The sequence below is a fragment of the Triturus cristatus genome, chromosome 1_1 (genome assembly GCF_964204655.1).
Source record: "Triturus cristatus chromosome 1_1, aTriCri1.1, whole genome shotgun sequence".
Classification (NCBI taxonomy): Eukaryota; Metazoa; Chordata; class Amphibia; order Caudata; family Salamandridae; genus Triturus; species Triturus cristatus.
Window position 1 is genome coordinate 199,122,215 of NC_140579.1, and position 16,296 is coordinate 199,138,510.

The 16,296-nt window shown below is 44.3% G+C and overlaps 1 protein-coding gene across 1 annotated transcript in view; it reads left to right on the forward strand.

The window, feature by feature from the left end:
* Positions 1–16,296, forward strand: part of RASSF5 (Ras association domain family member 5) — a 260,582-nt gene that overhangs the window by 232,282 nt on the left and 12,004 nt on the right. Inside the window, exons 2-3 of the mRNA XM_085624120.1 lie at positions 6,603–6,713; positions 12,563–12,860. Of these exons, the coding sequence (XP_085480246.1) occupies positions 6,603–6,713; positions 12,563–12,860 (409 nt within the window). The remainder of the gene's footprint in view (positions 1–6,602; positions 6,714–12,562; positions 12,861–16,296) is intronic.

Genomic DNA, 16,296 nt, shown 5'->3' on the forward strand with positions numbered 1-16,296 from the left:
CAACCCCGCGGAAGGATAGGAGCCTCCCCTGAGAGGACATATACACAGGATTTAGCCCAGTTGATGACTAGGCCGGAGTTGCGGCCAAATGAACACAATACATCCACTAACACAATCAACGATTCACGCGGGGAAGCAAGGTACAAAAGAATATCGTCCGCGTAAAGGGAGACGCGATCCTCATACTCAGGAGTCCATCGGAGACCACGAATCGAAGGGTGCCACCGCAGCCACTCCGCCAGGGGCTCCAAGGCGAGCGCAAAGAGGAGCGGCGACAGCGGGCAGCCCTGCCGCGTGCCCCTGCCCAATTCAAAAGGAGCCGATACTCTACCATTCACCACCACCTGCGCCAGCGGTCCGGAATACAACAATTTCACCCAGCCAATAAATCCCGGGCCAAACCCAAACTTCGCCAGCGTCGCCCAGATATACGGCCACTCGAGCGTGTCGAACGCCATAGTGGCGTCCAACGACGCCAAAATGGCTGGCTCACGTATGAACGGGACCCTCGCGAGCATCCCATGCAGACGCCGCAGGTTAAGCGCGGTGTTGCGATGAGGGATAAAGCCGGACTGGTCCTGATGGATCAGATCGCACACCACGCTGACCAGCCGATTAGCCAGCACCTTGGCCAGAATTTTCGGCTCCGCATTCAACAACGAAATGGGCCTGTAAGACGTGACCCGATCCCGCGGCCTCCCCTCCTTATGAATAACCACAATAGTGGCAAGACGCTGGTCCAGCGGGAGGGAACCCGCCGAACGGGCCGCGAGGAACATATCACGGAAATGCGGAGCCAGTGTATTTGGCCGCAATTTGTACAATTCGATGGGAAGGCCATTAGGACCCATGGCCTTGCCAGAGGCGACCGAACGTATGGCGAGGGCAATCTCCTCAGATGTCGGAGCCGCGTCCATCAACAATTTATCCTCCTCCGAAAGGGAAGGCAGCGCAATATCTTTAAGCAGGTCATGGAAATCCTCTTCCGGGCGGGAAGATACCGGGGAATACACCCCGCGAAAATACTCAGCGAAGCAATCAACAATTTCCTCCGGCTCAGTGACACACACACCATCCAGTCTCTCAACCGACGGGACAACTCGACTCGCTCTCTCCTTTTTATCCAGCCACGCAATCAGTTTACCAGCCTTATCACCCACATCATACAGTCGCCCCTGTTGCTCTCTACTCAGGCCCCTGGCCGCCTCTGTGACTAGGGCCTTGTAGTCCGCTTGTTTGAGTCTGAGAGCATGCAGTTTGTCGTCTGTGACACCACAATCCAGATCACCCTCCAACTCAGTTATCTCAGATTCGATACGGGTCACCTCCTCCCGCTCGCGCCTCCTGGAATGGGAAATGAGGGATAGGGCCTTCCCCCGGATTACCGTCTTGAACGCCTCCCACAGAGAAACAGCAGACGACACAGATCCCACATTATCTCCAAAATATTGCTCAAGGGATTTAACCAAATCTGCGCGAATTGTGGGGTTACGCAGGTACCAGGGGTTGATCGGGACCACCCTCCCCTCCCCCTCGGGACAATATCGAAGTGCAACAAGAGCGGGGAGTGGTCGGAAATACCCCGAGCTAGATGCCGCACCTCCCCGACCCTCCCCGCCTGTGCTGCTGGCATCAGAACATAGTCAAGCCTCGAAAGACTGCCATGAGCCCCGGAATGAAAGGTGTATTGTACCTGCGTAGGGTGTTTCAGCCGCCAACAATCCACCAGTCCCAGGGTATCCAAGAGGCCAGACAACCAAGCTTGGGCGCGGGGGAGATCCCTGGGTGGGTGACGATCCTCAGTTCCGGAAATTACAGCGTTAAAATCCCCCCCAACCACTAGAGTCCCCTCCGGCAGTCCAAGAAGAAGGCGCCCCAAATCCGCGAAAGTAGTCGTCTGCAACCCTGGCGGGACATAAACAGAAACCAAAACAATCACTCTACCCTCCAATCTACCCACTAGAGCCGTATACCGTCCCCTATCATCATGGAGCACCTCATCAACCTCCAACGGGAGCGAGGTTTTAACCATAATGCCCACACCCCTCGAACCAGAGGTGAAGCCCGAGTGGGCTACAAGGCGATAGCCCCGCCTGTTCATGGCACAAAAGGAATTGCCAATAAGGTGTGTTTCCTGCAGAAATACAATATCAGGTGAAATCCGTTTTAAGAACTGCAGGGCCACCCCCCGTTTTATCCTGTCCCCCAGTCCATTAACATTCCAGGACAGAAGTCTCAGTCCCCTACCCCCCATCACAGCCAAAACCGATCAGTCTCCCCCCAGAGAGCACTTTAGATATAGCACAACAATACTTCTGCCTTGTGGTACAAATAAACAATACCCAACCCCAACCCAACATCCCAAACAAAACTCCCCCCTGCATGAGCCCAGACAGCCCCCCCAACTTGCAGTGTGCCTGTCGCCCCTGTGTGAACTAAACTACAAAGACCCCCTAGAGGAGGAAAGAGAACCCCCTCGAGACACAACACAACCTCCAATGGAGGGGGAACGAGATACAACAGTCAAGAAACCCTGAGCTTGGCCGAAAAGTGGCATCATCAGGAATGAGCCCCAGTGTCAATAGCTCATACACGGTCCGGTGGGCACTCTCCTCCCGCTGCCCCCATCCCATCCCGATCATGTCCCCCAGACAAAGTGTCCAACCAGTCCCCGGCCGTCTCAGGACGGTCAAAAAAGTGAGTGCGACCATCAGACTCCACACGCAGCCTGGCCGGGAAAAGCATTGCGTATTTTAAGTTCATATCTCGAAGCCGCCGCTTGACGCCCATAAAACTCAGTCTCTGCTTCTGGACCACCTGCGTGAAATCAGGATAAAAGTTCACCTCCATGTTCTCCAGCTTAAGCGGCCCCCGCAGTCTGGAAGCTTGTAAAATCGCATCCCTGTCCCGAAAGTTGAAGATACGGGCAATAAGAGGCCGCGGGGGAGCTCCGACCTTCGGCTTGCCGCCAGGAACTCTATGGGCCCTTTCCACCGCAAAGAATTTACTCAGTCCTCGAGGCTGGAGAGGAGTAGAAATCAGATCCTCCACAAAGAGATCCGCCGCCGAATCCTCCAGTCCCTCAGGCACTCCGATAATGCGAACGTTATTCCTCCGGGCCCTGCTCTCGGAGTCCTCCAGTCGCCGATCCGTGAGCGCACTGGCCTGCCGGAGCCGGCGCACCTCCGTCTGGAGGGCCGCCACCTCAGTCGTGAGGCCCGACGCGGTATGGGCCAAAGAGTCAACCCGGTCATTTGTCTTGGATAGATCTGCTCTAACAAGGTTGACATCGATGAGGACCGCGTCGAGTTTGTGCGCCAGGGTGTCGAATTGTTGACCCACCGAGGTCTTCATCTCAGCTATGGCGCCCATGACGTCCTGCAAAGTCAGATCCGTCGGCAAATCCGGGGCATCCGGAGGGCACTCGGAAGACTTATGCGACCCGCCGGGAGAACCTTTTGGTAGGGTGTAGCGATCCATAATGTTGACTTGAAGTGCGGCGCCACGCCGGGTCGATTTGGCCTTCAACCGATCTCCATCCTGCTTCGTGGCCATCGTCTTGTATCTCGCACCCCCACGAGTCATGCAGCGGAGAACGAGCAATCGAGGCCAAGGACCCCGGAGGTCACCTCAGGAAGGCGGAGCAGGTCCCCGCAGGCAGGCAGGATCCCCCAGCGAGGCAACCACCACACAAAGAAACGCCGTGATCCCACTCGCGATGACGGCAAGGGGACTCAAAAGCGAAAGTGAAAGTGTGGGGTACGCGGCTCGCCAGGCTCGTCCCGCCGTTGTTATTCACTTCTCCACTGGATCACCCCCAAACTCAAGTCCGGGGTCAGGAGAGGAGCAGGCCGCAAACTTCAGTCGATGCTCATCACGGCACCCGGGGTCCGATTCAAAAACGGAAAACGGGTACCACCTCGGCTCAGGTTCACCGACACAGTCCCCTCAACCGATTCAGGATGAAGACAGGATAAACGTAGGAGGTTGCGGAGGTCCTCGGGAGCCTCGCACCTACGCGGCCATCTTGGTTGCGCGCTAGGCTCCTCCCCTAGACTGCTCTTTATTAACCAATGACAAACATGCTTTTTCAAACAACTAATATGCACCCTAGTTTTTAGTATCCAATGCTACTTATGTTCCAATCAATTATCGTTTTCTGTGGAAAAAAAAAAGATTTTTCCCCATCTTTAAACATATCTCTTACTCTACAAAGGAACTGCATGAGCTACGGACATCTTTCCATACCTTCCAGCCATACCTTCAAAATGCTAGTGTGGATCGTAGGACATAGCTATGTTTTCTGGTGCAAGAGGTATGCAGAACACAGACGTATTGACTTAGACATAGGTTTACAAAATGTGGACATTAAATGGTTTGCACAGAGAGGATTGAAGTGGCACCAATTGTTGCCTTTGGTTAAAACCTGTTTGCATCTCCAACACCCTGAGCTCATGATTGTGCATTGTGGTGGAAACGACCTTGGCACATTGACTGGGGTAGGTTTGGAAATGCTAAGGAAGGACACCTTTCGACAATTGATGTTGGTTTTGCCTCAAACTGTCTTTGTATATTCCAATATATCCCAAAGACATATATATATATATATATATATATATATATATATATATATATATATATATATATATATATATATATATATATATATATATATATATATATATTACCTACTGGCGGTCGCCAGTAGGTAGTTATAGTTAGGACCCCTTTTCCATAGGAAATCCGCAACATTCTATTTTGAATAACTTTGGCGCCGGTCTACGAATCCTCGCGAATTTCTCAAAATAGGTGGGGCGCTACGCTCCGCTCCTACCCTGAAAGTCTCGGGGGGATTCGTCAAGCGGGGGCTGAGATAAAAGGGGGGTCCCAAAACGCATTTTTCCCATGCATTTTTCCATAGGCCCTTTAGACAGGGCTACAGCCCGAACGGCTGAACAGAATTACTAGAAATTTGGCAGAGAGGTAGCCCCTAGGTCAAGGAAGTGCCTTTTGTAGGTTTGGTGTAAATCTGTTCAGTAGATTCTGAGAAAATAGCCTTTAAATCAATATATATATCTGAGCCAGCTTACGGTACGCTTACCGTAAGCTTACCGTACGCGTACGGTGGCGTGCGCGAGCGCGATTCTGATTGGCTCTTAGATCTTAGTAAACATTCGAATCGGCCGAAACCAGGAAGCGGCGGCCGCCATTTTCTCTCTCGCACTGAGAGTTAGGTTGTTTAATTAAAACCAATACACATGTAAAGGAGCTGTTTTGACAGCTCACACACACATAGCCATGATGAGGGAGTCCCCCAAGACCCCCCAAGGCAAAAAATGCCATTTTAATTTTTTCGCTAATTTCGCCGATTACGCTTACCGTACGCGTACGGTAAAAAATATTTTAAAAAAAACACTATCCACACTTTCCCCACCCCCTGTGCTTTTGGTGGCCGCAGTACACCAAATGTGCAGGGCTTATCAGAGGTGTAAAAAACCACAATATTTTCAACAAAAATAATCAAACAAAAAATTATCCACACTCTCTCCACCCCGTGTGCAAATGGTGCCCGAAGCGCACCATTTGTGCATGGCTTATAAGCACCGTAAGCACAGTAAGCACCGCGTGCTTACTGTGCACGCACGGTGCGCGAAGCGCACCGTGCGCGCACGGAACGAACTGCGTTAAGTGGGCGCGCACGCCACGAATGGCGTAAAGTAACTTATAGTTAGGAATTAGCATTTAAAAAACCTTGCAAATTCACTGAAAAAACCATAGGTTTCACACATGTTATAGTTAGCGGAAATTTTACTGATAAAAAACCAGTGAAATTCCCCCGTTATAGTTAGTGCAGGCAACTATAACTCACGCGACCGCAATCTTCTGCTGATGACATATGTGTCTTTATGAAAAAAAAATATTTGTAATATATGTATAGCTAAAAATGTATGGAAGAAGACATGGGCAAATAAGTGTCTAAATACAGTATTAGCATCAGCAGAGGATTGCGGTCGCGTGAGTTATAGTTGCCTGCACTAACTATAACGGGGGAATTTCACTGGTTTTTTATCAGTAAAATTTCCGCTAACTATAACATGTGTGAAACCTATGGTTTTTTCAGTGAATATATATATATATATATATATATATATATAGTAACTGTGCTAATAACATAAGTGCTTTCTATTCATGTTTGACCTTTTTGATGTGTAACAAATACTGTCCAAAACTTTACCACAAACAAATGATGTAGTTTAACTACAGATACATCCATTCAAATAAGCTAACCATTAAAAGCACAGTAAGCTCCAGTGTTCACATTGTTCCAGAAAACACTAATGTCACATTCAACACACCTCAGGGTAAGGGACCAGGCTGGAATTGGTATGCCAAATACAAGTCTGATATGCTGTACAGCATATACGACCTTTAAAAATGTTACCAGACCTTAGTGCCCTACCCTTTTTCTCCCTTCTGTCTTCAAACTGAATTCCACTTGTGTTTAACCCAAAGCTCGGTGTCTTGAGAAGAGTCTGAGAAACTCTATAATTCAAAAAATACAGAAACATTTTCTAATCAGCATCTCTCTCATCTCTTTTCAGAATGGATCAACAGATGTGCAGGAAAGACCCAAAGAGCCATCTTTGCAGGAGATCAAACAGAGGATCGACACCTTCAACTCCAAAGTCACAAACTGCCTGATTATGAAAATGGTAGGTTGAGATACGGGGAGCATGAAGAATGTGGAAGGTTAGAGGTATAAAGGAAATCTTGGTTTTATTGATGGTTTGGGAATTTCATGGAAGATAGGGAATTTAATGCATGTAACAGATGTCCAGTTATTCCTCACATTCATCATTTCCCATTCACTCCTAGTTTCCCTGACATCAAAACTTGGAATGATTTTATAGCTAGTCGTACATTTTCAGGGTTGTCTTTCAAAGCGTTCCTTAGTACAATCAAGCTTATCTCTCTCAGTTGGTGAACTACTAGTATTTGAAACCTATTTAGAGACAGATTTGACCTCTTATTTCTTCTTTTAATATCACACCTGCTATAGAAGCGCTCATAATTTTTAAGGCATGGGCACAAACAGTGCAAGCTGTCTGGAATACCTCATGTCATCATTTGTCCCAAACAAATCATATATATGTGTCACACAATGGGGATCGCCACTATGTAGTTATAATTAGGTCAGAGCTTAAATTGCTTTGTTAATAACTTTGAAGTCATTTGGTGAATCTTTTTTTTACTGGTATTCAAGTGCATAGAAAATGTAATGTATCTGTAGATATTAATGCTATAAGCAATTTATTAAACCTTTCAAAAGAGCGTTTGGACATTATTTACCATAATGAGATGTACCTATTAAATAACTCACCTGGTAAAGAATTTTAATTCAACATCTCCACATCTATGCAATAATCAACGATAAGGCACCCCTTTGTACTTTGTAAAAGTACCCTATTCATAGTCCTGAAATGAGCAGAAACAAGCACCATTAAAACAATGTTTACAATTATACAGGGACTTAAACTATCTGTAAGAGACTCACTGAAACATTATACATTCTTTAACAATGCACCTCACAAAATCTTCACCACATTTTTAGTATTAACCATCTGCACTTTATAAATCTCTAGTTTATATAGAAACTGTTTGTAGCACAACGTAACAATCCTATAGCATTAGTATGTACACATAAATCCACAGGTGATTAATGTATTCTAAGGAGAAACTTTAGTTTTTCTCACATATTTTTTGCAAGAGGCCTTTGATTTGAGCCACAATCTATTTGAAATGCACCTCAGCAACTCACGCTAGTTGTAATTAGTCGCTACTTTGTTTAAATGCAAGACTGCTTACACTTAAATCTTCACTGGTAACTAAAGTGCACACAAAATAAGTTTTACCATACTGAATCACACTTGTCTTTAGGACTGCATTATTTCTCTTTTGGACATGCACATATTTACCTACAGTCAATCTGCGCACTGTATGATTGTGGGCCTTATAGTACCTACAATTATCTATCTGTTTATAGAAAAATAGGAGGAGCAATAGCTTGGATGATGTCCTTAGTGATGTCTTCAGTGATGTCATTTGAGATGTCATCAGTGATGTTATGTAACATGTCATGAGTAGTGCAATGTAGTAAGTAACTAACTAAAGTTTATTAATGCAATGAGGTCATAAGCAGTGCATGGCAGGTTGCAAGTTATAGTTTGCTCAGCAAACTGTAACTGGTGAATTTGTGTTTTTTTTTAATAGTTTTTTTTTTTAATTATTATTTCAACACCTAACTATAACGTCACTTTAAAGTTTTTTTTTCAGTGAATGTAGATTGATAGATAGATAGATAGATAGATAGATAGATAGATAGATAGATAGATAGATAGATAGATAGATAGATAGATAGATAGATAGATAGATAGATAGATAGATAGATAGATAGATAGATAGATAGATAGATAGATAGATAGATAGATAGATAGATAGATAGATAGATAGATAGATAGATAGATATTTACAGCAGTTGTTTTCCATGTTTTTTGCCTCTTAGTTGGCCTGTCCATCAAGGCCATTTGATTTCCTGGATGGGTACATTATCCCATTTCCATTACCATTAGGTTCTGTTGCTGGGGCTCAAGAAGCATTTTAAATAGATTAGAACCAGTGTGTGTTCTTTAATGCATTCACTTTGCTGACATTATGTTTTCATTGCAGGTTTGTGGATTTTTGTGTTTTTTCGGAAGTGCTTGCTGAGTGGATGCTTGTTATCAAGACACAGTGCTATTCACTAGATGCTGTTGAAGTTTCCTTTGTTTTAATTTGTTGTCATAGTGTCATGTTGGATTTACAGCTTATTTTGTTCACAAAGTAAACATGTGCATGCTTATAGGGTTTCTTAAAGATGCACCATATTGCTTCATTATGAGATTTTCTCATCAGGACAACTGGACATCACGCACAAAGTAGCCAAACTATTTCCAACTTCTTCCCCTAACAAAAAAACAGACATTGCTTTGGCAATGCTTGTTAGGCTTGTGGACAAAAATGTTCCACTTTCACCTTCTTTCAGACCACATTGCCCCATTTTAAGCCACCTCCAATTCTGCAGCTCCATCAATAGTGGAGACATTGACATGTAGTAGAACCCTATGGGGAGAGTAAGGGAGCTTCAACCTCAAGTGTATCCTCAAAATAACTACACAACATGAAAAAGGGGCACTTGAGGGTATTGAAGCAAAAAATGGGCCAATTAGTTTTTTTTTACTTCTGCAAGCTGTGAGTAATCAAAAGATTTTTGAGAGGTTATCTTCCTCAACTTAGCGAGGAATGCTTCATCATTTGATGACCTCTCACACTGGGGTAGGAACAATGCTAACTTGGCGGACTCGACCGATGGAAGCTAATCTAACTCTGGGAGGTATTACAAATCAATGCTCAGGACAAAACACTGGGTCCTGTTTTTTGTAGGCAGGAGAGAATGGGCCAATTAGGTTTTTATGACTTCTCCAAGCTGTGGGTCTCCAAATAATTTTTGAGAGGTTGTCTCACCTTCAACTTAACCATTGACTTTTAAACACGTTTTCTTTGTACATATTAAATCGCACTAGCTCTCAATACACTGCAGGATTCTATTTAAATTCTGCTACATCACCTTCAGGCCACTTGCCCTGCTGTGAAAGAAGCCTTAGGTTGCTGTGGATTCAGGACTAACCAGAGACAAGGATATGCCACAGCTCACCATTCGCAATTTCGCTTTGAAAAGTTTTTTAACCAGGCTGTTGATTCCACAAATTAATGGTAGTGGAATTCTTTGCCTGTGGACATCCATTTTCTGCCTTCCCTGCTGTAGTTTCAAATGCCTTTAACCCCTTCAGTGCCCATGACGAGCTGGACTCGTCATGGGCCGCGGTGGCGCTGTGCCCATGACGAGTCCAGCTCGTCATAGACCCCGCCCGCTAATGCAACGGCCGGCACTGGGCGGGGAAAGGGGCGGGCACTGAAGGGGTTAAAAGGAAATTTCATTAGACTGACTTCTTATATGTTTTGTTCCTGTTTTACCAGATTTTTATGCGCCCTTATTGACGCCACCTATTTTCTTGTTATGTTTATTCTTTTGGGGGAATGTCTATTAACTGAATGCAATTTCCCCTTATTTATTGTCACATTTCATGTACAGTGCTCATAAAAACACATTTTATTATAAAGATTTTGATAAGATAAAGTGAAAAGAATTCAAGAGAAAAAAAGGAACAAAGTACTCACATTGCTAGTGCACTTACAATCAGAAATGAAGAAGTATATGTTTCCACAATAACCATGTATGATCCAATCATTTATAGTGTTGTATAAGTTTGCAACCCATCACGCAATCACCCTCTTCACTGTGAACAAGATTTATTTCTTCAAACCCCCGCTTATGGCACATACAATGCTCTGACAAAAGGCTATAGTCATTGTGTAAAGGAGTTTGGTGTCCCTTTGTGGACCCTTTTATAACATTATAGCTTGCACTGTTACTACTTTATTTCTCCAGGAGTGTTCCTAGGTGTTTCCATGTTTGCCCTTGTTATCCGTGGACATTAGGTAACGCTTCAGTAGACTCCAAGTGCTATTAGGACTAGACGTTATAGGTAAAGTTTCTGATTATGTGTCCATAGTGTTATTGCAGTTTAGAACGTCCCTTGACCAATCAGATATTTTGGGCAGAGGCCATTTATGCCATCTCAAAGATATTTTCCTTTTGGATAATAAACAGGCCAAGCCTACAAACAATCCCTCCAACTTTGGTATGTTTTTTACAAACCCTATGAGCGCCAGAACTGGGGAGAGCTCAATGTGTTGAGAGGTAAGTTTTTTCAACTCCTGGAATATTTGAAGTCAGTAGACTACAATCTGTGGGTACCACCATGCTATATGTACAAAATCTTCTTATTCTGCCACAAGAGGCCTCGGCCTCCAAGCCCATAGCTCTGAGTCTAGCTGCAGTATATGTTTGATGTAAACATTTATAGTGAATAAGACGGTGCCTATTGTTGAGAGTGGTGTGTTTGGTTTGTTGGCAACAGTAGGAATATGTTGCTTCCATAATGTCCTTTCCCAAAGCCTCCCCCCACCAAATCCTATCCTTAGGATCAATTAGTGGTGTTTCCTCCTTCAACATGTTGTCACAAGTCCTTGTGAGGAGGGTGCAGTGATAATGTATCCTAGTGTTTTAGGGGGAGACAGTTCCTTTGGGAAATCAGAGAAGAAGGATTTTAGAGCATGTCTCAATCTATAGTACAATAAATAAATCCTTAAACTAATCTAATGAAATGAACTTTTCTGTTCGGCCCCAGTCTGGTCAACCCGTTATCCTCAACTGCTATTTGGTTCCGTTGTGGCCATCAACACTATATTGTGCAACGAGGGAGGGTTGGCGAGTACAACTTACAATGTTTTTATTTTCTAGTTGTGCAGGACATATCATTGTGGTTTTTGGGAGGTGATTGTTTTTGATATGTCTTAATGGTTTACTTGGGATTTTATTATATTTAAGCAACTTGTAAAGCGCGCAGATACCCTTGGGTGTCTCGGCGCTTTTGAGATTTTCTGGGATGCAACAGTAATATTTTATATGTCATCTTGCTTTTGTAAATTATCGATGGGTTATGTGTTGTGACGTTCTATAAGATGCCCTTATGAATTATGGCATTTCATCATAATTTGAAGAAATTGCTATGATATTTTTGGATATGATGTGATAATTTGTGGGAACCTATGTCAGTTTATTGGATGTCATAATGGTTAAAAAGAATTACATTATCGTTTATTTATTACCATTAACATTACCATTGCATTTCTAAGTACGTCCTTTAGTTTGAAGCCATCTCGTTTCATCAAGATAATATAGGGGATGTCATGAAAAGACTTAGCATGTTATGACCATTTTGAGAATGTCATGCTAATCTTTAGAGATGCATTTGTAATTTAGAAGATGTATCAATTATTATATGAATGTATTATTATTTGAGCTGTTTAGGAGTGTCACAATGTGAGGACCACGTGGGGGAATTTATTTTAGAAGATTTGTGCTTGAGCAATTCCAGGTTACCCAAGGGCACATGCTGGGATTTTGCAGGGTTGGCTGATGTCTTGAATTTGTAGAGTGATTTTGGGTATTCCTATATCCTCTTGAGGTTAAAGGGATTTGTTGAATGTTTAGAGTTGATATGATAGTTTGGTGCAGTAGTTGAAAACATGTGATGGTTAGAAACAAATTGTTCAATTGACAACAGGACACTTCAGAACCTTTAATGACATCACTACATACTATCGAACAATCTGGACCTTTTGAGTTTTTATGGATACTGGGATTTATAGTGCTAGATTTCCTTTATTTATCAAAGATTAGTGGCTATTGGGGATAAACCAAACATTAGGTGAGATGGTAGTTTACAAGAGTGTGGTATATTTTGATCGATCCAATTTTGTTTAACTTTCTGAAGTACATATTTAAAAGGATGTACTTGAGATGTGACACATCTGAATCTGATTCTCTTTCTCCCACTAGGGTGAGGATGGAACATACACAGGGTTCATCAAGGTGCATATGAAACTGTGCCGCCCTGTCTCTGTCCCGGCTGGCATCCGCCCACAGTCTATCTACGATGCTTTAAAGGATGTGAACCCAGCCAAAACGACAGAAAAGCGGACCTCTTTTTACCTACCTCTCGATGCTGTCCGTCAGCTTCACATCAGCAGTACCACCACCGTTGCAGAGGTCATCCAGGGGCTCCTGAAGAAGTTCATGGTGGTTGACAACCCTCAGAAATTTGCACTTTTCAAGCAGGAGGCAAAAGATGGGCAAGGTGAGTCCACAAATTCAATGCCAGGCAAGGCCGACCATAAAGTTCTCAAATCTACTCTGAATCACCTGCTAATGCAAGCTGTCATAGGTGACCAAGATGCCGAGTGAATCCAAATGGTTACTCTTCCCTCATCAGAGGCAACACCAGATTCTATAGGATGCTCACATCTCCACCAGCACTGGCTCCGAAACCCCGGTGGATGGCATGAAACATATCATGAGTTTCAAACTGGCACCAAAGTTGTTGGGTAATAATCCTTTCAGTGGTCACAGAGAAGAGAAATTTGTAGTTATCTCTAGTTGGACATTCAAGTGAGTATAATTTTGGTTTCTTTATAAGGGGACAAACATGCCACAGGACCTGTTAAAAGTGGGAGACGGGATCACGACTCTCCCGGAACCGAGGAGATGCCTCCTTAACATATGGGAACCCACAGATCTTAACCGTGCGGCACAAACCTGGGTAACATTGGGCATGATGCTGGCAAAGTGATACATAGCACAGCGCTGGGGATCCCGACAGCCTCCTACCCTTCCCCAGTGGTGTAGGGACATGGATACTACAATGATCGTTGAAAAGGCAGTGTATATACATAGAGGCTGCCCTAAAAAATGGACTCAGATATGGGGAGGGTGGAACACCTATCGAGGGAATATATGCGACCCCCCGAAGGACAATTCAGATTTAGAAGTAAGTGACTGAAGGACTCAAGGGGACGGATCGTGGAATGCTAAATGATCTAATTGTCCGCGATAGGGCTCCAGCGCAGAGAGGTATTCAATGTTATTGTCATATCAATGTATTATTCTATCAGATATTGAATGACCATACACATGTCAATGGACTGATTCTCATCATATTCAATGCTAAACATTGTTTGTATGTTTTGGAAATGTCAATAAAAAGTGTTTATAAAAATAAAAAAAAGTGGGAGACGGAATACTGGATCCACCTTGGGAACTAGGTTGGTCATTAGTTCAGGGAGGAGCCCATAATTCCTAGATTGCTGACTATGGTGACAATAACCATCTCAGTTACAAGGTAGTTTGGTCAAGGCTAGTAGGGCATATGTCATCTGGACTTATTGAGTCATCATTCTTGGTGAGTGGTCACTTGTTGACTGTCCAGTCCTTTTCCAGTAGCGTCTCTATTGGCAACTCAAATTATCTGGCAACTCATCAAAAATAATTTTAGTGGGGAAGTGGCTCTGATCTGCGGATTTCACTGCAGATGTGAGAGTCCTCAATGTCAGCAACAGGAGCAGTGCTTTCTGGCGTTTCCTTTACACAAGCAGAAGACTTGCTGCAAGCATACAAAGAAATCTCTGCCTACCTTCTCTGGCGATGGCCAGTTCAACTTTCATTGATTTTCTCCATTCAAGATTTACAGGAACTGCTCATGATTTAATTGCTGTACTTACAGTGCTAACGTCAGGGAGCAATATACAGCATACGTGGTATGTGAAAGGGGGAACCTCATGCAAATGCTGGGAGATGCCATCACTGCAGTGAAACAAACAGGGCAGTTTTTACATTACAGTGCAACTTCACTTGCTGCACTTACAGCAATCTAGATGTCTCAGTCAAAGCAGTAGTATTGTGCTGGAAGCTGCCTAAAAGGACCTGCCCGTATACGCGGAAGCTCTATTTACTGCAGTGATATCCAACTTGAAGCTGCATCATACTTATGTGTGACATTTTCATAATATCACTGTAATTATGAGTGACATTCAACGACTATGAGTGACTCTTTTTCACGAGGAAAAATACATTTAAAAAAGTGTATGGAAGGAAACATCAGAAATGACACTTGAGCAACGAAAGGTTTTAAAGAGATCTTGAAACTGCTACAAAATACCTGAATGGAATGTCTGTAATCGACTCCTCGAAAATGATTCCATACACTTGCACAATCTCTACACATCCTAAATGTTACACCTGCTCCAGCCTGCTTGCACTACTAAGGACAAATCACAATGCCGGACCATGTTTGGCTCTATACACTTTACCATAAGGCTGATCATTAAATCCAAACTCTTCCTTTTCATAGGTAAATACCTAATTACACTTCTCCAAAGAGACTTCACTCTATAACCAGTGGACCCCCTTCTGGACTGGCTACTTACCCACTGATGTGAAATGCTGGGGCTGAGCTGAAGTGGTTTCTACCAGTGGTGGGCTGCTGTGCTGTGCTATGTTGCATTTGCCTCAATGCTGCTCAGTGCTGGACTCTTTGGCCCTGCTTGCATCGCACAGGTAGGCAGGCTCTAAGCCTCTTTCTCTGCAGGTAATGGTGAACTGGGTCTGTTAACCTTGTCACCTATGCCTTTTAAAGTCAAGGTCAGTGCAGCACTTATCGCCAGACACGAGCCTGTGCACCCTCTGCCCTCCAAACACAATTGGAGGGCAGATGAATTGTTAATCGTGGGCCCGCCTGGACGGCAGAGATGTCTGCCTGGGGACCATGGCTGCTGATGCAGGGGGCCTCTAGCGCCAAACTCACAGAAGATCTGGCAGAGTACTTGTCTATTCTCTTCTGCTTTTCTGTCTACGGTACCTCCTACATCAGCATTTAGGGTCACCTTTCCCTTAATGGTCGTGTGCCTAAGACCATTTAGAATCCTGCAATCCTGGAACCAGGCCTGGTGTCAACTCTTGTGCTTGCGGCCCATGCACCATCCAGGGCTTTAAGTGGGCTGGGTCTCCCCGGTGCTGAGCACTGCCAGTTTTTTTAAAGGGGGCCTCAAAACGGGTCGCTAACGGGCTCTGTTGTGTGCCCTGGCACAGGCGATCTGTTTTTTTCTGGACTGCAGTGACAGCAGGCACATGGATGTGCGCGTGCTCACGCTGCTCACTTCTCACTAGTGGAGAAGTTACGGCATGATGTCATGCCAGGGAAGCGTTGTAGGGGAAGGGAAATCCTTTAAAGAGAGTCATTTTCTCTGTAGATTTCCCTTCTGTTTTTGAAATTCAAGAGCAGCAACATTGTCGTGGTGTCACCAGGTCTTTAAGTGGAAGTTTTTTCAATATTTTAAATAAGCCATAGTTGCTGCTTATTTATCTTATGCAACTAACAACCATTGACAAAGCCAAAAGTCCTGACTTGTCGTAGGTAATGATGTTACTTGTTGTATCATATATCTGGATGCAATGAGAGAAACAGCAAAATACACAAGTTGGGCGGCACACTATGCTAAGGACAGATTTTTAGCTAACGTGTGTTAAGCCACGCCCTTAATTAATTGGCCACGCCCCTTTGAGAGACCTCCCAGTTTTTTCATCCCACTTAAAGCCCTGCCTATATTTCAACATGAGAACGACTTAGCACCCTCTCTCTCCTTGTCTGGCAGTGTACCGCCTATCACCATGCTATTTATTCCAAGACAGAGTCCGTCACACACAGCTCTGCAAATGCCCCTCAGTTCTGAGTATTACAC